Source organism: Brugia malayi (genome assembly GCF_000002995.4).
Source record: "Brugia malayi strain FR3 genome assembly, contig: Bm_v4_ChrX_scaffold_001, whole genome shotgun sequence".
NCBI lineage: Eukaryota > Metazoa > Nematoda > Chromadorea > Rhabditida > Onchocercidae > Brugia > Brugia malayi.
Genome location: NW_025062479.1, coordinates 4,857,080 through 4,878,339, shown reverse-complemented (window position 1 = coordinate 4,878,339; position 21,260 = coordinate 4,857,080). Strand labels below are relative to the sequence as shown.

Sequence of the window (21,260 nt, the reverse complement as noted above, 5' to 3'; positions counted from 1 at the left end):
CAATCTGTAGGAAGGAACTTATCATAGGTATAAGAAAATTTAGAACTGAAAGAACCAACCAATAAATTCCATCCTATTTGTAGTGACAACATAATACCATACAAAATAGGACATCATTACATATTATTCATACAATACAAAATATTTGTAAAAACAACATTTTAGCAGCATATTTCAAAAAGTTACAGAGGAAAGCACCGCAACGAAACAGAAATGAATGGGGAGAGGATGAAAAGAGGGGGCGGTTAGCAATAAAGAGAATGTTTTGAGTTTAAGGCATTTGATGAATAAAATAATTCATTTTAGGAAGACCGCAAAGAACTAAGCTATAAATATAAATGGTGCAAAAAAAAAATGGACACAGGACATTAAAAAAGATTACAGATCTGTGTTCTTTAACAATGAAAAAACAAATTAAAAAACAAAACGAATATACTGAAACTGTGATTATCTCAAAAGTTCATCATACTTATTTTCAATAAAAGCAGTCGAATTGAATCTATTCACCCCACTCGGATAGTGAAGCAAATTATTTCAGATCGAAACAGCAATAATATTAAAATAAACCAAATTGTATAAAACTAGTCAAAACTGTTCACCACAGTAGTAGCTATTTACTGCAACAGAGACACCACCACAAAGCAGCAGAAAGACATGAAACCCGCGCTCAAATAAACATAAACACAATAAACAGACGACTTTGCGTTTCCACTTTCTTATTTCGCGACAGAATAACAATTTTTTAATAAATTTAAACTTGAGACTAACTCAAAGTTTTAATTAGAATCACTAAGCAATCCTTTAAAGTTAAATGTGTCCCGATACTTTATTAGTTTAATAAAACAAACTAAAGAATTGTCGCTCCTTGTAGAAATGGAAAGTGAAGACGCCATAAAAAGGACAAAAAACCATAATTCTAATTCGGCTTACTGATGCTGATCGTGGTTTTTAAACTATGCGAGTGACTGGCGGTAGATCCAAGCCATGCCATGTGTGAACGAGCAGTGTCATTGGAGTCGACTGTTGAGTGATTTTTCACATCCATACTAAAAAACCATGGATCACTCGGAAGAAGCCGATCCAGGACCGGAGTTACCAAAGGTCCACTAGCAACCAATCGGGAAAGTGCATCAGTTTGACGTGTCACAGTATTTTTCGTGCCCCAGTCATTTAAACGGCTGATGACGCTATCAGCTTGTGCACGCAGTTGCTCATCTTCTTCCTCGTCCGATAATTCTGAAATTATCTCACCTTTCATATTAGTTCCAGACCAATTTTAGAGATATCAAATGGGAATGGACTATACAACAGTCGGACTTCTGTTGTTACAATCATTGTGTGTTATTAAAAAACGTTTTTACATGCTTATTACTTTTTGTTCAGTAATTTATCTAATAAAAGCGTTTGTTTAAAAGGTAAAAAAAGGAACATATATCGTTTTAGGCTTTAAAAAAAGTTAATCCAACAGCAAAATCTAGCAAGTTAAATGATGCAGTTCCTTACTAGATAAATGGAAGAAAAAGATAGATATACATCCAAATGTAACAGAAATAACTCGGAAATGTTCACAAAAACTTATGGCTCGAAATTATGATAATAATAATAATAAAACTAATCGAAAAGCTAGTATCAATTAGAGGATGAAAAAATGGCTGATAAACAATAATAAAACATTTTTGCAGTTTGCACATGACAGAGACTTCTAATCGATAAATATGCATAACAATTCATTACATTGTAATTTCCTAAAAAGGTATAGTCCAAACAAATGGAAAAGCCTCTCCTCTGAAACTTATAAAAAACTCGGAAACAGGCTACTACTACTATACTATTACACTCTAAATTAGAATTGCTCATACTGCATTTTAGTTCACAGCAGATCCCGTAACAGATGAGAACCAACATATAAGATTGTGCATTAAAATATAAAAAGTCTTGAAAAAAAAAAAAAAAAAAAAACCCCAATAAATCAAGATTACTTAAAAAAAAAAAAAAAAAAGGAATTTACCTGAATTAGGTGAGAATTGTGCGTTAGAACTGACAGCTGCTGAGATCGAGTTGTCGGAGTTACAAGATGACACATAGGAATTTTTAATCACAGATTTTGGAATAATAATAGTCATTTTTCGGTTATAATCCACTCCTGCCGTTCGTTTGTGTCGGTTAAGACGGTCAACATCGCCCTTTCCAAATCCTATTTGTAATTTATCCATCTCGTGCGGTGCACCATTCGATATCTGGTCCACTGTTGGTCGTTCGGAATCAACCACATGCTCTTCTCTATTTCGACCAAACCGAATTTTCAATTTCGGAACCTTCAGAGGGGGCTCTCGTTCTTCATCAACACCACCTTAAATTTCGGGTAAAAAAACAGAAACCTTATCTAAAACTGGTAAAAGATCTCCTGGATATTAAAAAGGCCAAGACACAGCAAAGTTGTCACTACTTTTTGGTGTTATATGTAGAGATATATGATTCGTTCGCGGATCTGTCACTGACACAATATTATTTCTACGCGTTATACGCATAAGAATGCGTGGATGAGATGTGTCATCACGATGCAAAGCAGCATCATCCGATCTCGTATCATCCAAGCCCGAACAACTCGGCAGTAAACCATTTACCTGAATGTAGAAACTAAATTGTCGTAAAGTCATTAATTTCAAATTACCTGTGAAAACTGAACTAAAGAAAAATGAAAAAGCAAAGCTTTTACAAACCGCTCCACTATCAGTCTTCATGGGATCACAGTGCTTCCTCTTCTTCTTCTTCTTCTTCTTCTTTTCTTTATTCTTCTTATTGCTGCTTTTGTTCATACAGTTTTTCAAACTGACATCAGTTAATGCGATTTTTATTCGAATTGGAGGTCTCTCAAAATTTTCACCCTAAACAATTACTTTACATTCAAAGTGCTCCTTGTTCACGAAAATCATTCTGCTTTAACAGTAGCTTTCCAAATGACACTCAGAACACTTTACTCTGAATAATTCTTCGAAAGATGATATAGACATCACGCATTACCAATTTAAACAGTACTCCTTATAAGATTCAAAGACTTGCTCAAAAAAAAAAAAAAAAAAAAAAAAAACGACCTCGATTTTACGTTCCAGAACTTGTGAACTATCGTTTTCACAACTTCCTATTTCCGCTTCACTAATTTTACTGCTATTTTCTATCGGAACACAGTTTTCGATGCCCTCATTTTCCTCTGCGATGACAGGTGATGAAAGTCTCTTTAGTGTAGTTGCATGTGCTAAAGCGATGACCGCCTCCACTTGTTCAGTTGATTTAATAGCAGGTACTGTACTTTTTACAACAAACATTTGTTCAGCACTGACTGGCGAATACGACTCCTGGTGTGCGCTTACTGAATCTTTCCTCCTTCGTGAAGTGCAACAGGTGATTTCAGGTAAATCCAGTGATGGACTTGAGTCAACCCAGTCATTTGTGGTCAAGTTTTTCTGGAAATATATGTTACTATTTACTCTCTACTGCTACTTAATAGTTGCAGCAATGAAAACATAAAATTAACAAGCTTTGAACAGTAAATACTTGACCAACTCCTCGAAAGATATTCTATATTTGTCACGAGTTAAGAATTAACCTCTCCATTTATTGTGATAACATTTCCTTTTATATCGTGATCATTTGCATCTCTTTCTATATTGGTTATTGTTGCAGTCTCTTCAAAAATCAGCATCTCTTCAGTTACATCAGAAAGCATCCTTTCTTCGTCGTCAGAACCTGTGGATTTTGAAACTGGAGAATCTTCGTTATCAGACGCTGTGAATGGACTAACAATACGAGCAGCAATTTCGCTCTCCGAGAACGTGTGATAATCAAAGTGTAATTTCGGAATAGTTTTCGGTACTAATTCCTTTCGATATTCTTCTACATCCATGCCATTCATACGATTGCATATTGTAGATTTTGCAACGAATTCTTCTATAAAAGAGATTTTAACAGTTCAGATATTCAGCCCAAAACCCTTGATGTAACAAATGAAATCCCACACCCCAACTTCATTAATTTTGTGACATTTTTTTCTACCTCTGCCACAGACAACTGCCATTCGCTTTTCATCATGCAACAGACGACGTTCATGTTCGGTATCAAGTGAAAGTAAAAGGCACTCATCCGCTTTAGTGTATCCCTCCTGAAAATATTATAAGAAAATCATTTATCCAATTTTCCTTTTCGAGCTTTTCGAGCAACAAACAGAACGTTTCATGATTTGAAAATTAATAAGGAACTTCATTCATTAAATTCATAATTTCTCGAACTTGGATTAACCTGACTCTTCAAATTCCATCTTTTATTGTTATTCTTCTGATGAATGTTCTACTCGTCACTGTAGAGAGAAAAACTCCAGAACGTACATCACATTAAACTTTAAAAAAATTAATCTTTGCGCCTAAAACAACGTATTTTTCATCAAATGACAGATGATTAACTGACTGTTTTCTTAACTTGAATGAAAGACTGAGAAAACTACAACTTCCCAACTGGTACACCAGCGACTAAAGTATTAGTTTTAAGAAAATTAACAAACCATGGCTTCTTTACACAGTAGAGATCGCATCCGTTGCTCGATAATATGTCTTCTGCTGTTTAAATGCACAAAATGTCGTAGGCAGTGGTAATCAACTGAAATTGCTTTATGAAATTAAAACAGTTTGAAGTTAAGCGAGAAAGTACATGTTCTTTATTTTGGTAAAAAAAAAGAAAGAGAAAACTCTCATCATTAGAAACGTACAAGTGTCTATAATTTCTGAATTGAAATCAGGTTCTGAATAGACATGGAAGGGAAGAAGGCGTTGAAGCACATCTGAGAGATCATGGAAAGGCGATGACACGTCTGGATGTTCCACAGAATTATGGAGTGATAAAAAGTAATCGTTGATCCTGAAATTGTGGATGAGATAGTATAAACACTAGTAAACAAGAATCCAAGCAATTTGTATATTTTGGTCACAGTTTCCCGTAGACTTACCGAATTTCGTAAAAGACGTCAAAATCAAAGAGGATAATAGAGGCCATCTATCACAAACCTTTTAGTTCTTTCAACTTTCTTCTTCGCAATACACGCCGCGGTTTCAGCAGACGATCTAAGAGTTGGTGGCGGAAATAATGGCACCGGCGGAGGGAGTGGTTCACAGGGTACCTCACGAACTACACGATGGGAGCGATGTTGTTCAGGTTGCAAAATAACAGCTTGGGGTACAGTATTTGGCACTGTGTGCATATAATTTTCCCGTACTTGATTCTGCTGCACTGATGGTTGGTTGACGGCCGCTCGGTATGATCTATACTGCGTTGTCGACACCTCAAAAGTAATAGCAGCATCAGTCATCAAAAAGTAGTCAATGGAGATTAAATTTTAAATACTAAATTCAAATTTTGCACTGAATAGAATCATGAGGTTAATACTGAAAACCCTTCATACCTGGTGAATTTGACTGTTATTGCGAACATTGAACTGACTGCTCTGGAGGGTTTCATGAACCGGAGTATAGTGAGTCGAAATTTGATATGAACTGTGGTAAGAAATCGGAACTTTTGCCGGTGTTGCTACTTCATAATTCGGTTGCTGTTGTTGTTGCCTATGAGTTGGTTGCTGTTGCTGCTCGTAGCTTGTAGAAGGCTGTACTTGATGCACCACTACAGATGCTTGTCCACTATTGTGATTACTCCTATTATGATTCCTTTGTCTGGTGTGTGCTGTCAAAGTCATCGGTTTGGGATTTACTGCCGACAACAAATCCTTATCCCTTAAATGCAAATAGGTAGATAAATAAGGTACAAAAAAAAAAAAAAAAAAAGGAAAGGAAAAAAGCAAGTAGAAAACATGAGAAAAAATAGACAAAAAAGAGAAATTAAAAATGCATCGAGTCTAAGTGAATTATAGAATAACATACTTATGCTGCTGCGCAAGGGCTTCAAAAAATATCTGTGCTCGCTTATTTTCAAGCTCCTTTATTTCTGCTGAATGATCAACATTATATGCAGTTTGCTGAAAGTAATTCACACTAAACAGACATATCTCCAAGATTTAAAATGTTATTATATGAAGGATGGAGAATTTAACTTCGACTCATCACTGACTGCTTTATTAAATGACAACCTGCAAGCATAACAAAAATTTCAATGCCAGAGAAGTGGATCACACACGACTGAAATGCATAAAGCTTAGAATCTAAAACTATAGTATATAAAACTAGAAAACTTACAAGATTTTGCAAGCGCGATATTTCCTTAGAAAGATTAGCCACTTGTTCGCTGTTCTGTACACTCAACCTCATTTCAATCCCATGCGATGGAGGCAACAACTGATTTATGGATGCATCAGTTGATGCTGCAGCAGCAAGTTTGTTTGCTTTTATCAAAACAGATCCCAGAGTGCCACCCTGACTATTATTCTAGAAAATGAAATAGATTATTCACATAAATATGCAACAAATAAAGTACTGTGAAAATAAAACAGGATCCTAGGTTCTTCCTTATCGAAAAATATTAGAGGAAAGTATTATGAAGGAAATTACACTGTTATAATACAAAATAGTGAACAGTTAAAAGTTTAAAGACCTTTCTGCGTCCATTTCGAGGTTGAGAATTCCGTTGTTTTTTGGTGGTTGGTGGAACTGAAGTCACTGGTTGAACTGTTGTCTGCTTAAACAATAAAAAATGTATACCACCTTCATTACTATCGCTACATATATTACATGCGATCGGGCAGAGTTTAGAATAATTAGGCGCTACGCTACAAGAAATGATGGATTATTCAACGTAATATTTTGGTATATGCGCAGCTGCATCCAAGATTCGGCCGAAGAGTTGAAAGGGACTAGTGACGTTCTCTAAGAACTAACCTAGTTTATCTTTTCCAGAATGAACAGCTAAATTAACTGAAAAAAAAAAACTATTTTTCTCTTTGTAAAAACTTACAACTTGCGAACGAGAAATAGCTGGTTGTGATAATAAATGCTGCATAACAGAGTGGCTCTGTTGTGGCGCACCGGATGCAACGCCCACGGTAAGTGAACGGGGCATGCGGGCAGCATGTACGATTTGTTGTGGTTGCTGCTGCTGCTGGATCTGATGGTGCGAATGATTCTGCATCACATGTTGTGTAGCGACTGTAGTAGGTTGAGCATTGTTAACAGCCTGTCCATTTCCTATGGGGTGTGCAATCAACTGCGACTGCGAAACTTGCGCTTGCGACAGGTTTTGACTGGTTCCTGCTGGTTGCGCCTGTGATCGACAAAAATTTGGCACTACAGCTATAACTGTTCCTGCACTAGTCTGAACTTGTTGCACTTGAGCCTGTACAAACCACTGTCCATTAACAGCTTGCACACATCCGGGAGGATGCTGTTGAGGTTGAATAACTGTTCCTAAACATGCATTAAGATGAAAATCGATGTTAAAAAACAAAACTCCATGAACTGATCAATTAAGTCGAGATCTGTGTGATCCAGATTAGTACAGAAAAAATACTAGTGCATTAGAAAAAAATTCAGTTCCTCCTTAAATCATAAGCCAAGTGCATACTTTTTTCCCTTTGTTCGAGTTGTACAAACGATGCAAAATCTCCATTTTGATGGAGACCTGAAACAGAGGGCTGGGTAAACTGCAATTCCGTTGGTTTAGTAACCAGAAGTGGAGAACTGGAGGGTATCGATAGGACGCTCAAATCAGGATTTAGTTCATATTCGACACTGGTTAGCTCGGATGACTGGACTTGTGGTGCAGGTTGCAAAATAGACTGCGAAGGCCCAGGAGGTACTGAAGGAATACGACTATTGCTTAAAGTGATGAAAGTCTGTTGCTCCGCAGATATTGGGGACAGTTTGGGTGGAGGCTCGGAAGGGTAAGGTTCGCGAGTGGGGATATGGCTCAGTGGCGATGGACAGGATCTCGTCGATACAGTAAGACCAAAATCGACAGTTCCAGTTGCAGGAGGACTACTACATTTCAAAGTTTCATCTTCTAGACCCAACTGTAGCCATTCATCTTCATAATGCCTGCAAAATGAATGTTGCTTACTGTAAGAGCTGTATCTACACAAGCCACTTAATTTTAACATCAAGAACGTATGCGAAACTATGAAGACTGTTCTAGATATAATAAGCTTTATCTACGATACTTAGATATAAAGTAGATATATAACAAACAAAGATATACTGGCAAGGTATTAGATAAAGTTTATTACAAGTCTATTAATATATATATATATATATATTAATCTCATAAAAAACATGCAATAGATCAAACTCTTGATATTTTAGAATAAAAAACACTTCGAATTTTAGTGCTTCATCACACAATTAAAACTATTAGCAACTACTTTAAAGATGGGCATCTCGACAGAAATACGCTGAATGAGAAATCAAAAATTTCGATAATTATGGGGAAACAACTTACTCGGAAAGATCATCAAAAGGACGAAACCCGCTCGAAGACATCATATTCCTATGAATAGCGTAAGGAATCACTCTCTTCTTCACACATTTTCACTAAAGAAAATGAGCATTAACAACAGTATTAAAATTAATTTTCCACAATGATCCAACGAAGCGGAAAAAGTCACGTCATCGGAAATTCAAGTAACGTGAGTTCCTGAAAAATGAACCGGACTATAAGAGTATTTTCAGATCTATTTTGCTTGCACTGAAACTGAAACATCCTAAAAACTATCCGCCACTGTACATAACTCATTATAGTTTAGAAATGAAAAAATCTGCTCAATAAAACAAGATACTAACAATTCTCCTCAAAATCAGAGAGGTCAATGTTAGCTGCTGTTTGTTTTGTAGGCGATTTTGCCTAATTAAAGTAATGGTGTGAGCAATATATTTAAAAAACACAGCCATAAAAAACAAGCAAGCATCGTGCTTAATACGGAGATATTTACCAGAAAGCAATAAGGGCAAGACGGACCACTGAGGCAGGAGGAAAATTACAGTTTCAGTAACGCCTCCAACCAGAATCCAATTGCGGGAGATGTTAACATTAGCTTTCGCTCACAATATGTGGATGCTATCAAACATTTCGGCGCAGAGGTCAAAAAAAGCACATGCTTATTCTTAATTCCCACTTGCTAAATTCATTATAGAAAAAACCTAAAAAAGAAAAATGCTCAAATTGATCCTTCGCTACCACATTATTTATGTCCCTTTTGCTACTTGTCCTCCCATCGCTTTCGCCCAGCCAACAAACACCAAACTGCATGAGATTTTTATTCGTCAAGACGATTTTGAAATAATTTAACAAGTTCCTACTCACCGCCTCAAAACACAGAACTTCCTTTAACAAGATTTGCAAAAATTATACTCATCTTACTTCACAAATCTTGGGATACGTAGATTCCCATTACTTTCGATGTAAATCGGAAGTTTTTAAGCATGAAGATTTCGACATTGCAATAAAAAAAATGCACCTACAGTTTTGTTGAAGACAACATACAAGGTAAGCACTTAAATGACAGTTTCAACGCAGAACTTACGTATTTTCCTAGATTACAGATCATAAAAGCAAAACAGCAACCCAACAATTTATATTTCACAGTGATATACTTCAGTACTTCGATCAGTGTTATGAAGACAGTCCATTTAAAATAGACAGTATTCAATTAACAAGTGCACAAAATTATATATCCTGAATAGTGCATCAAGAAATTCACGATCCAGCATTTCACACATGCCATACGCTATATTAGGAATTTATTCCTATTTTGTTTTATAGAACAAAATAAGCAGGAGAGAGAACTGGGTACGAGCTAAAGGAAAGCAACAACTGTAAAATGATCAAGCTGTGTAAAACACCGAATTATCAAGAAATACTAGTAAAGGGTCTGACGATCACACCACTGCGCACTTCATAGCACACTTGACTATTTGAGCACAAGTAAACTATGGCATATAAAATACGAAAAACAATTGCAACTACTGTAGTGATGAAGACAAGCCTGGATGATAACCAGATCACCTTTAATTAATCTAAAATTTGTTAACATATACACACGCAACGCGCCCGTAACGCGTATCAAGACACCTCCTGGCATACAGCCAGACAACAAACCTCACTCAACTCCTACCACTCTATTTAAACCATTTATCAGTTTTGTGTGTTGCAGCATTACATCCAGCAGTTACTAGATGGCGACGTGCATGTCAGCAATTAATCAGCACTTCCAGTAATGAGGATATTCCCGACAAACCTATGGTATTCCGACGAGTAGCGAATTTGAGACGACCATATCCTACCCATATATTCATCTCATAATCGAACATGTTGGAGAACGACTTAGTGGTCTAAATCCAATATCAGGCTTGAAGGATGACCATTTCGTTCAAAAATTGATATAACTGATCACAAAATATAAAAATTTTAAGCAGCAACTTCTTAGGATTATGGCATATTAGTTCGAAAATACCAACTGATTCCAAATACACCAATTTCAATTTCCACGCACACTTCCTAACAATCCACAATGGCAGTCAGTCAGCCCCCTATGCGGAAAACCATCCTTTGCTACGGGGCTAAAAACTGTTCACAACAACAAAGTAGCTCACAGAGCATCACCAGCGCGGTTTGAAAAGATAAGTAGGAATACTGCACTCCAGCAAATCTAGACTTCTACCTATTGAATTACAAATCTATTGCCACACCATATAAACAAGATTGAAAATAATTACGACACTTATCATACGTAATTCAAAGTTATTTTTAATTTACATCGTCACAATACTGTCATAAAACAGTGTTTACAAATGACAGTATTGCTATACTCCTCAGTCTGCTGTAACATGAGGAAAGTTCATAAGATAGTAGGTCAGCATCCAAAAAATGAAGTTGAAATTCTAGATTTAGTACACAAAATAATAAGCATCAACGAATTCACAAAGTATTTATTTCCAACATGCTGTTCCCTTCCCTTCTTGCTCTGCAGTAATATGAAGCAAGCTATGCGTGCTAGACAGGATGAAATGTGACTTCAGAATCAACTTGATTAAAAATGTTTGATTATCACTATGTCTGCACTAACATGCTAACAGACTTTGCACTCCTATTTTATTCTTAACCTTTCCATGATGTAATATAATGTTACAAAAAATAATCTAATTCATACTTTTCCTGCAAGTACATTTTAAGTGACAAATAAAACCAAGTGTCCATTATTAGAAGCCATACTATCCGGCTCTATTTATAAAAATTAGAATACACGTTAGTTGTGTTTTATGCACCATAAGTCATAATAAATGTAAGAAAAGCAATCAGATAAAGATTGAGAAGTAGAAATACAGAGAGCTACCAAATTTTTCATTACCATATATGTTATACATAACATACAAATCAGATGGTAAATCCATTAAAAATCGTTTGAAAACAATGAAGAAAACCCAGAGAAAGTATAAAATACTGAAAAGCAAAAAACCGCAAATAATTACAAGAAAAAAAAAAATGAAATGAAGAAAAAACTGTCTGCTATACGGGAGTAGGTGTTGCTGCTGTATCTGTGTCGCCCACAAATTCCACATATGTAAACGGGAAAGTACCTTTCTTACCATTCAAGATTCCTTCGCAAATGCCGGACGGATGTAACTTGGTTACTTTCAGCAAATCACCTTTCTATAACGAAGACCATTTGAAATTACAATGCATAATGCAATGAAAAGTAATCAAGGAGCATACTTTATTCTTAACAAGGAAAATGAAACTTACTGCAAGGAAGATGTCCGGAATACTGCCCAAAGAGGCTATCAGTGGTTGTGCGAACACCAAGAACAGCAATGAAAAAAGTAATCAAGAAACACACTTTATTCTAATCGTTAGACTACTTCGTTCAATCAACTTTCCGACAAAGATGTCAAATTTTAGAAAAAAAGGAACCTTCAAACGCAACGCTTCCGTATCGTACACATTTGGTCGCCTATCCAGGATTACACGCGCCAGTGTTGGCATGTTTGGCTGTAATGAAATAAGTTTATGCGAACCATGAAAAGTTAGTGATAACAACTATTACACTCATATATTTACATGATAATAAAGTTTACTTGTGTGCTAACCGTTTCAGAAAGTTGCGCATTGTTCAAAACATCGTCATTAATATCACTAAGAACGGAAGCACCGCTTAAACGATTCTCTGACGATACTAAAGAATCAGGACTGTCTCTCTGCATTAGAACTTCGTCAAATTGTGCCTGGAACTAGAAAATTTGAACTAATTAGAAACTATTAGGTGTACGCTAGAACATGTAGAAATTGCATGTAGAAACCAATGAACTACAGAAGCATCTCCATGAATGAGAACGTAATTGAAAGCCTCACCAAGTAATTTCCAGGGACAAGGCCAACATTACCCAAAGCATTTCGAGCTTCCCACCATTCTTCCTGTGGTTTTTCGATTATATCAAGAATTTCATTCTTCTCAAATGACAGATCCGCTGGCTCTTGTCCCTCAAATGAGTATAAAGCAATCATCTGAAAAAACCGGACGTTAAAGAAAAAGAAGAATGGAATTACATACTAGATAAAGATAAGAAAGAAGGTTTCAGCCCTTCTATTCATCATTCTCAATTCATTATACGCTTTGGTAAGATCAAAATTCACATGCTAGCCAAAAAAGAAACCGAGAGTAAAAATACTGCTATGGATAAGTAGTAATACCAAAGAAATTTCATTCCAAAATTCTATTTAACAACAGAAAAAAAAAAGAAACAAAGGATAAAACAAACGAAAGAAAATGAAGGAACGTACCCTATTAATTGCGGTTTTTCGGAGCGGACACACCAAACTTACATTCGCCAAAATTCTCATTTTGAAATGGTTAAGCAAGGCAGGAATGTCAACAAAGTACTGATCGGCTATCTGCAGTTCCAGTTATAATTGTTTACAGTACAAACAAGCCAACTTCGAGAAAATATAACCTTAATAAAATGTATTATTCCTTGACAAATTGTATACCTACTTTCACATTCATTTTGCCATTATCCGCTTCAACGGGCTCAATTAGATAATGTCGGACCTGCTGATCACCGGACAGTTCTTCTCTACAATAGTGAAATCTGTACAATGTTATGGAACTGAAGTGAGAGTAGAATTTCGACCAAGTGACTGAAAAAATATTTAAAGTGAAGTAACGTACCATATCCGACTAAATAAAACTAAAGTACATGATGTTATTACCTAACGCTTAAAGCATAGCTTCCCGGAGTTGTAGAATCTCGGATAAGGAATGTGCCGAGATCAGAATCGGACTGACATAATAGTCGTGTTGCTTCCTCTCGACCAACATGGAAATAAAAATTCCTCCAAGAGTAAGGATCGAACGAGGACGACGACTCCCTCATTCCCGAAATACTCACCTCTTCGTCTTTTCCACCTCCTACACCATTTCAACGGAGTGGGTGGCCCGTAACTGGTAGTGCTTGAGGCATTGTGCAAATTAATGTAGACATTGTGGGTCATTCTTGAGATTCTCGAAGTTTCGATTGGGATGGAATATATTCAAATAGAAAGTTTGGAATGCGGTCCGGGTGGCAATTCAGTGAATTTCGAGACGGTATATAAAGGATGTAGCTGCACGGGACCATGCAAAGCAAGTACTGGTTGCACCTGTCTTCTGTACAAACAGGCAAGTCTTACTTTGCCACACTATTATGTTGGTATTTCTTTCTTGCATAGTTTTATCTGAATTTTCGAACTTTTTTGATAGTTGTTCTTGAAGTTTTGTAAATTATTGAAATTTTATGCAACTCATTCGTTATATCAGAAAAAGAACTGCTGATAATCAATAATTCTTGTATTTTATCGAAGAATTGCAGTGATTTTATTTGAATGATTTGCTGAGAAATTTTCAGGATATATTCATAGACCAAATTTTCATTAAGGATGTTGACAGCAATTTGCCAATTCTGGAGTGTTCTACTGAATGTTCTTGTTCATTCTTTCCGGATAAGTGTAAAAATAGATGTGTACAGTTGGGCTGTTCACTTCCTCTCAATGTTAGTTTTTGTTTTAGATTCGAAAAAATTTCCTTTATCCTATTTGGAGTTCATCTCAATTTCAGATCTTTGATGCTGGTGAAAAAGGTTATGGTTTACAGTGTAGAGAGCTAATTGAAAAAGGTCGTTTTGTTATTGAATATATTGGAGAAGTAATTGGACCAGATGAAGTGAAGAAGCGTCAATCCGATACAAATTATGTTCTCACCATTAAAGAAATTTTCCGAGGTAGTTAATTTTTTGTTATGGTATCTCAATAATTTGTTTAAAAAAACTGCTCTTGTTTGTTTTCCTGTGTATCCGCTCCAGTTTTCTCTTATTTTTGTTAAGTTTATTTCTTTTAACCGGTCTTGAAATTGGAGGTTTTTCTTTAACAATTTTATCTGTTCCAATAAGATTGACTTATTGTATCATTTAATGAATGAATTTAGATCACACTGAAGTGACATATATCGACCCATCAATTCGTGGGAATCAGTCACGATTTATAAATCACGGTTGTAATCCTAACTTGATAATGATCCTTGTGAGGTATGGTACTCCACAGATACACGTTGGACTGTTTGCACTTCGTGATATAGCTGCTTACGAAGAGCTCACCTACGACTATGGTGCCAGTACCTCAGAATTTTGTCTCAAGAAATGTTTATGTGGCAGTACAAATTGCCGGTTGTTTCTTCCTGCTTCTATTTTATAGCATATCGCTTGTTCCGTCACGTATCTCTTTTTAAATTCATTCATTTCACTTGATCGATCACCACTTAATAAACTGTAGCACTTTTTCTTTTGACTGCACGGCTTCATTCCAAGTTTAATTGCACTGCTGCTGTGTTCCAAAACATTGCAAAGTTTCTTTTTTGCACACATGGATGAGGTATTCTAGCGAAAATACCGCCAGGGAAGTAGAAAAGTTATAGAGGTCCCGGTAGCCCGCTTGGTTAAGAAAACATTTTGTTCATCGTTGTTGGACTTTTTATTTGTTTTATGGTCTTTTAGTTAAAAAATAAATGCTTTTGAAACACAAAAAAGTGAATTCATTTCTACCAAAATTTTTGCACACGCAGAAGAGCTGTAATATCTATAAAGCGCTGGATTGTATCTTCAATGTACGGTTTTGTAAACGTTGACAGACAAAAATAAGATACGGGAAAGTTATGGTAAAATTCAGGCTTTAAGAAGTCCATAGTGTATGGAAGTATGTATTTTTGAAATTATCCACTAGTTTTTGGAATGAATTCTCGAATCCCGAGATTACAATACTTAGCATCTCAATTTTGGAAAAAGACAGCGAGAAAGTGGAAGGAACACATGAGACAATTGAAAGACCGAGGAAGTAAAAAAAGTTGCGATGACTAGCAACGTAGTTTCAGTATTGCTCTTTAGTAGTGCAGCACAGAGTGGCCTATAATCCGTGTATTATATAATCCAGTTTTGCCCACAACGCTATAAATTTTGATAAATTCTACTAACAATGTGTACTAGTCGACATGAACAATTTTTTAATTTATACAGAAAGACTGAGAATATACTTTTAGGAAGGGAATTTCAAGCTGAAAAACAACCTGTTAGTTTTACGATGCATATGGAATGAGATTTATGGTTGGGAAGACACATTTAAAATGATAAAAAAGTGCGAAAAATATGTTAATTAGCGCAAATGTAGGACGGAGATTGTTGGACGGGAAATTATAGCCCTTCTTTCATCAATTATTTTTCCACTACTAACTACGCAACAAATAAGATATCAGCTTTTAGCGTAATTAGCTCTGTGGAAGTTTACCCCATATAAATACCGCGGCAGTAGACTTACCAAATTATGAACTCTTTTCAGCGCAATAGTTTTATATTTATTCTTCCGTTATTTCATTCATTAGCGCAAAGAATTGCTCAAGTAATGATTTGCTACAAGTTTTAAATGTTTGTCTAATATAAAGTTCTCAGGGATTTTTTAAAAATTTAACTTCAGTTCCCGCAAAAATTATGAGGAGGTAACTGCATTACTATACCAGTACATAAAATGGCATTTATTAGTTTTGGAGAAAAGTAATTTAACATAAAACATCCAAATTATTTGGATGCCGATCTGAAATATTTAATATGTAAGATAAAAGCTTTGTCTCACTCAGATACTCCTTTCAGTAGCATTAACAATGAAAAAGTACAGGACGAAATTGCTCATAGTTTTACTGGTCACTGTGGAAATAATTACTTGTGAAACGAAATCAGAAACGATCGCAGTTGCATTACTTCCTTCACCAACATCTATTCTGAATTCACATGCTTCACCAATACCTGTTGAAATTACTCCTATACCTGCTGATGACTTTAGTCCAAGATTTGATGGTTTGAATTCAAATTTTGCTTTAATACATTTTAACAACACTATTATAATGAAAAGGGAATAGTTATTGGTTTCATGAGAGTATCTCTGAAGGCGATCTTACGTAGTGTTTTAGCGATGGCCTTACAAGAAAGGACATTTCAGCTTCAGCAATATTTTATATCGCTTTGCAATTGCTATGAAATTAAAGTTTTCTTCATCACAAGGACTTGTTTTGCTTTAACTGGAAATACTGCTGGAGTAGAGTTATTTTCAAATTTATAGCTTTCATATTTATTTTAACTCATGTTTCTTTCCAAGTTAATTATTAATAGATTACATCAATTCAAGTCTTTTTTGTTCAGAATTTAGACGTATCGATGCAAACGGTGATCAACAAATTACCTTTGCGGAATTTATACTAGCTGATCGGCCATACATTGAGGATAAATCACGATTGTATCACAGACAAGATTTAAATGGTACTTTTTCCTAAAATATCTTTGTCCAAAATTTTTCTCAGATCCAAGAATGAGAAATTTTGAAAATTTTCACCGGTAAAAATTCTTTTCCTTGAAGCGGATTTCATACCAAAAAGACCACTGCCCACTTTCTTAAATTTTAATTATCCGTGATGCGTAATGATTTATTTTAATATTAATGCTATTTGTCTTATTTCGCTAGGTGATGGTATTGTGAGCAAAAATGAGTTCGCTTCTTACTATCGAAAAAAAGAAGAAGAACGTCGACTGAGAGAAGAGCAAGCGGAAAATTTTTTCAAACAGTTGGTGAGTCTTGAAAAAACCTTTCTTGTAGTATCAAAAAAACTGCATTTTGATGATTTATAGTATGATTTGGGCAGAATAGCAAATTAAGCATGATAAATCCAAACATTCCCTATTTTTTTAGAAACACTCGACCAATCTAATTTCTTTGTCTTTGTAGGAAGTACCGTTTACCCAACCATTCGGTTTTGGATTCCCACAAAATCCATTTTTCCCATCAAATGATCGAACTATTCAAGACACGATGCGCAACACATCTTCAATGGCAGTACCATCAAATAAAGAAAGTAGCAATGGTACTTTGCAGTTTTTACTTCAATAATTTATCTGTGAAATTTATTTTTAATTTATTATATGGTTGTCATACTTTGTTTCCCTACAGTTGTTCATCTTCATCCTTTCGCCTTTCACTTTTTCTTTCTGACAAACCTTATACCCTCTCAACTTTTACATGAAAAATTTTCATTGAAAACATCCATTTTCATTACAAGTAAAATAATGAAGTAGTTTTCCTCGGAAATGCTGATTTAAATTGATATAACATATTTGCTATAGATCGGCAGTACCAATAACAAACATTAAGATTGAATTAACATTGCAATTTATAATAAAATGAAGTTGCTGTCGTGCATTTTAACATCGCTAAGCACTAAATAAATGTTAACAATGCTTTATATAGCAATCCATTGATGTCTTTTACAAATCATCGTAATGGTTTAACTGACTTATGATCTTATATCAATTCATGTACTATGAGCATCTATCATGTAATGTCTATTGCAACTCATTATAGTAGCCACCCATTATAATGTCTAGACAACCCACTGTACTTTGATGATATCCATTGTAAAAGTTACTCACTATCATGTCTAGACAATTTATCCTTTGTACAAAAATTTCTAATTATAAACCACACCCACATCTTAACACATACAATGTAAGATATAATTGCTGTGTAAGGGTTATCCTTGTTAAAAGATTTTAATATATGTGTAATTTGTTGCCAAGAACCAGACGAGTTCAATTTCAATTGTTCTCTATCAACGTATTGTCTTATTACTTCTGCTAATAAAGAAATTGATTTATTTCTCTGCTACCCTACGTATTTACACCTACATCCAACCAATCTCCCTGGGATCAAAAACCTCTCCCAAAATTAATAATTAAACGATTAAATCGTCCACGACAAAAATTTGCTTCCACGACAGTTGCCTTGAAAAGTTGATATTAATAGAAGGCTTAATTCGGAGAAGCCAATTAGAAAAAAAAGATAATGAAAATCTGATAAAGTTTATCATGTTCTCTTTCTTATGTCACAAATATATGATAGGCAATAACTTCAAACTGTACAAATTGTTTGACTCCGGATTTGATAATGTCCTGACTGTTATACCATCGGTAATAAATTAACTCTTCAGATAAAAAGTTCAAAATCAACATCTAGTGTAATTATTTATTAGGAGATTGCTAAACACACTGAAGTTTTGCTTCCCACAGAATAGATCATGCAAAATGTTATGAAGTTCTTCATAGCATCTATTAGCATCTATCTGCAAGCTTCTCTCAGTATGCACATTTAATGCCCCAATTTTTTCTATTTTTGAAACGAAACATTTTTAACATTACTTTCACTTGTGGAAAAAGTCTTTTTTCTCTATTTAGAAATTTCGGCACCACAAGTTTTCGAATTAAGTCGTAACAATCTTATTTGTTACGGATAGTTATGGAATATCAAAGATATTGCTGAGCTTTCGAAGATGTTATTGACTGTCACCGATTAATAAGTTATTTGCAATTTCTTTGCTTATTAAGTTGGCTACTTCTTTTTCTGGAATCATTTTAATGGCGATATAACATCTTATTTAGGTTTATTTAGATTATATAAGCTGATTTTATTTGGGACTGAAATGCAGTTGAAGGTCTTTTTTAATGCCTAAAATGCCAGAGGTACAGTCATATGTTTTTCTTTTCGATTTCGTCTTTACAATAAATTCGATACTCATCAGAAGATGGCCGCTCATTTTACAACTGTTTCCCACTTCAAGGTAACATCGAAGTCCTAAATTTTGACCCTCATTAGTCTTTATTCCGGAAACATTATTCCTAATTTTCAAGGATTGTCAGTAGAGTTTCAAAAACAAACAACTTTTAAATAAATACGAACTAAAACTAGAAAATAAAAAAGTGTCGATAATTTGAGCGCATTACCAAACCTGATCATTTGCTAGAAATTTATATTCCCAATTTACCAGACCCTTTAAAATGAGCCAATTAAAAGTAATTTGTAATTACATAAACTTATAAGAAATGCGCGATCTCAAAATCTTATTGAGTGCAGGATTTTGAAATCAAATCTTGCTTGGTTTTCAGCTGTTGGTTTAAAAATTTTGAACGTAAATAATATTTCTGTTTTTATTTTTTGCCTACTATATAATAATTAGTCATATTTTTAAATAAAGAAGAACATCAATTATTGCAAATAAATCATTTAAAATATGTGTTCGAAAGTTCAAAATATACAATAATAACAAGCCATCAGAAATTACTAGGATGCTTCTACTTTTTCCAGGCTCAAGTAAATAATTCGTGAGTTTAGGTGACTTACACTAGAGTCCATTTTTCAATATTTATTTCAAATAACATGTAATCATAAATTTCTGAATTGTTACATTAATGGATCTGAAAGGAATTCAAGTTGTTCACTTTTTCATATTTTCGAAAAATGATGACGTATACTCTGCAATTTATGTAAATATTTCTTCACTGGTTTAAAAGCGCTGAAATTCAATAGCTTATTATGGTTTTGTGATATACCCGCGTGCATTCAATTGTAGAATAGAGCTTGATTACATATATTATCATCTATCTGTCACTATATACAATGCTGATCATTAAGATTTTTTGCTACTTTTTAAATGCTATATTGTGAAATTTTAAATCGCAACACATTCCTTTATTTTATATTACGTGACACGGCAGTCTACTTTTCAATACTTATTTTTATGTTGAAGAAAATTAGAGAAACATTAGAAAAAAATTCAAGGAGACAATAAGGCTTATTATTATTATTTCATAAAGGTTTTCACAGAATAAGAGAATGATAAAATAGAGAGATTCACGGAATGCAAGACATCAACGAAAGAATTGAGCAGTTAGTTATTCAACAAGGAGTTGGAAGTTCAGCGAAAGACTCAAAACAACATCGGACGCTATCACTTAACAAGTAAATAAGACTGAAACAATTGAAAAGATGGACTTCATATCAAGTTTTGTATAAGGAAGAAGCTAATCTTTACCGATTTTATTCAGTTCACTTATATAAAATCTTTGGGATTTTCCTGATAATTCGGTTTACCAAAAAAAAAAAAAGAAATGTATTAAAATGGCTTTGCGTACAGTCATAGAAAGAAATTTGTGGACAACAATTGAAACTTCTTTTTTTAACTAGAAAGAAAAGAAAAGAAGAGGGCCCTATTACTTCGTTATACTATAGGATTTATATATCAGTGGGTAAATTTAGTTTCATGCTGATGGTCGTCAGTTTTTTCTCAACATATCCTAATTTTGAAACTCTAAATTCCTTTGTACCTTTCATCTTCTCTCTTCTTCCAGTAATGTAGTCTCTTCATCTCTAATTTATGCTCTTTGTAAACTTACTCCTTATAGTTTTGTTTGTTTGATGTTGATTTGAATGTATATTCTCATTTTGACTATAATTTTTTAACTTACCAGAGTGTAAATACCTTAATTTTCAAGTCATTAGCATAACTGAGAGGAAAGCAGTGACAATTCCACCAATTTCTGATACCACTATAGATTTCACATAAATTTTTATTTGTATTTTGAAATAGGTTTATCACATTTCAGCTAGGAAAACTGAGGATTTGAGGTCAGAACAGATTTAGCTTGACAAAACATGCTACTGTCAGCTTAACAATGAAATATAATTCAAAGGAGACCATAGATATGTAAGGAAAAGACATTTCAAAAAACACAAATCACGCCGGTCCTCAGTTACCAATTATAATAAATAGCATTTCAGTATTTTTTATTACTCATTGTACTAATTCTTGCTTTCAATCAGATCAAAAACGATAGGCTTTTAGTAAAGCAAAATATATTGGCAACATCATTTACTGAGATTTAGCC

At 34.5% G+C, this 21,260-nt stretch overlaps 4 protein-coding genes across 5 annotated transcripts; 2 read left to right on the top strand and 2 right to left on the bottom strand.

Moving 5' to 3' along the window:
- Nucleotides 1–916: 916 nt before the first annotated feature.
- Nucleotides 917–8,468, bottom strand: Bm10988 (Uncharacterized protein; the record flags this gene model as incomplete). Its single annotated transcript, XM_001899342.1, has 17 exons — nt 917–1,236; nt 2,009–2,350; nt 2,447–2,624; nt 2,721–2,885; nt 3,093–3,461; nt 3,605–3,945; nt 4,051–4,156; nt 4,553–4,647; nt 4,757–4,905; nt 5,052–5,326; nt 5,447–5,771; nt 5,919–6,013; nt 6,231–6,419; nt 6,586–6,669; nt 6,946–7,394; nt 7,552–8,024; nt 8,425–8,468. 17 exons carry the CDS (start codon nt 8,466–8,468, stop codon nt 917–919), a joined length of 3,999 nt encoding a protein of 1,332 aa, XP_001899377.1.
- Nucleotides 8,469–11,487: 3,019 nt separating this feature from the next.
- Bma-ced-2 (Uncharacterized protein) lies at nt 11,488–13,352 on the bottom strand (the record flags this gene model as incomplete). Of its 2 annotated transcripts, XM_001899343.1 has the most annotated exons (7): nt 11,488–11,631; nt 11,893–11,970; nt 12,069–12,203; nt 12,331–12,483; nt 12,760–12,870; nt 12,971–13,052; nt 13,189–13,352. In XM_001899343.1, 7 exons carry the CDS (start codon nt 13,350–13,352, stop codon nt 11,488–11,490), a joined length of 867 nt encoding a protein of 288 aa, XP_001899378.1. The 2 variants fall into 2 exon arrangements, with proteins under 2 accessions (XP_001899378.1, XP_042929592.1); XM_043073658.1 differs by lacking the exon at nt 13,189–13,352 and having other exon boundaries at nt 12,971–12,982.
- A 146-nt stretch (nt 13,353–13,498) lies between these two features.
- Bma-set-23 (Uncharacterized protein) lies at nt 13,499–14,703 on the top strand (the record flags this gene model as incomplete). Its single annotated transcript, XM_043073657.1, has 4 exons — nt 13,499–13,636; nt 13,893–14,006; nt 14,072–14,237; nt 14,438–14,703. 4 exons carry the CDS (start codon nt 13,499–13,501, stop codon nt 14,701–14,703), a joined length of 684 nt encoding a protein of 227 aa, XP_042929591.1.
- A 1,453-nt stretch (nt 14,704–16,156) lies between these two features.
- On the top strand, nt 16,157–17,174 carry Bm5320 (Uncharacterized protein; the record flags this gene model as incomplete). The annotated part of the gene is made up of 3 exons (XM_043073656.1): nt 16,157–16,349; nt 16,692–16,808; nt 17,011–17,174. The coding sequence occupies 3 exons, from the start codon at nt 16,157–16,159 to the stop codon at nt 17,172–17,174; spliced, it is 474 nt and encodes a 157-aa protein (XP_042929590.1).
- Between the last annotated feature and the right edge of the window lie 4,086 nt (nt 17,175–21,260).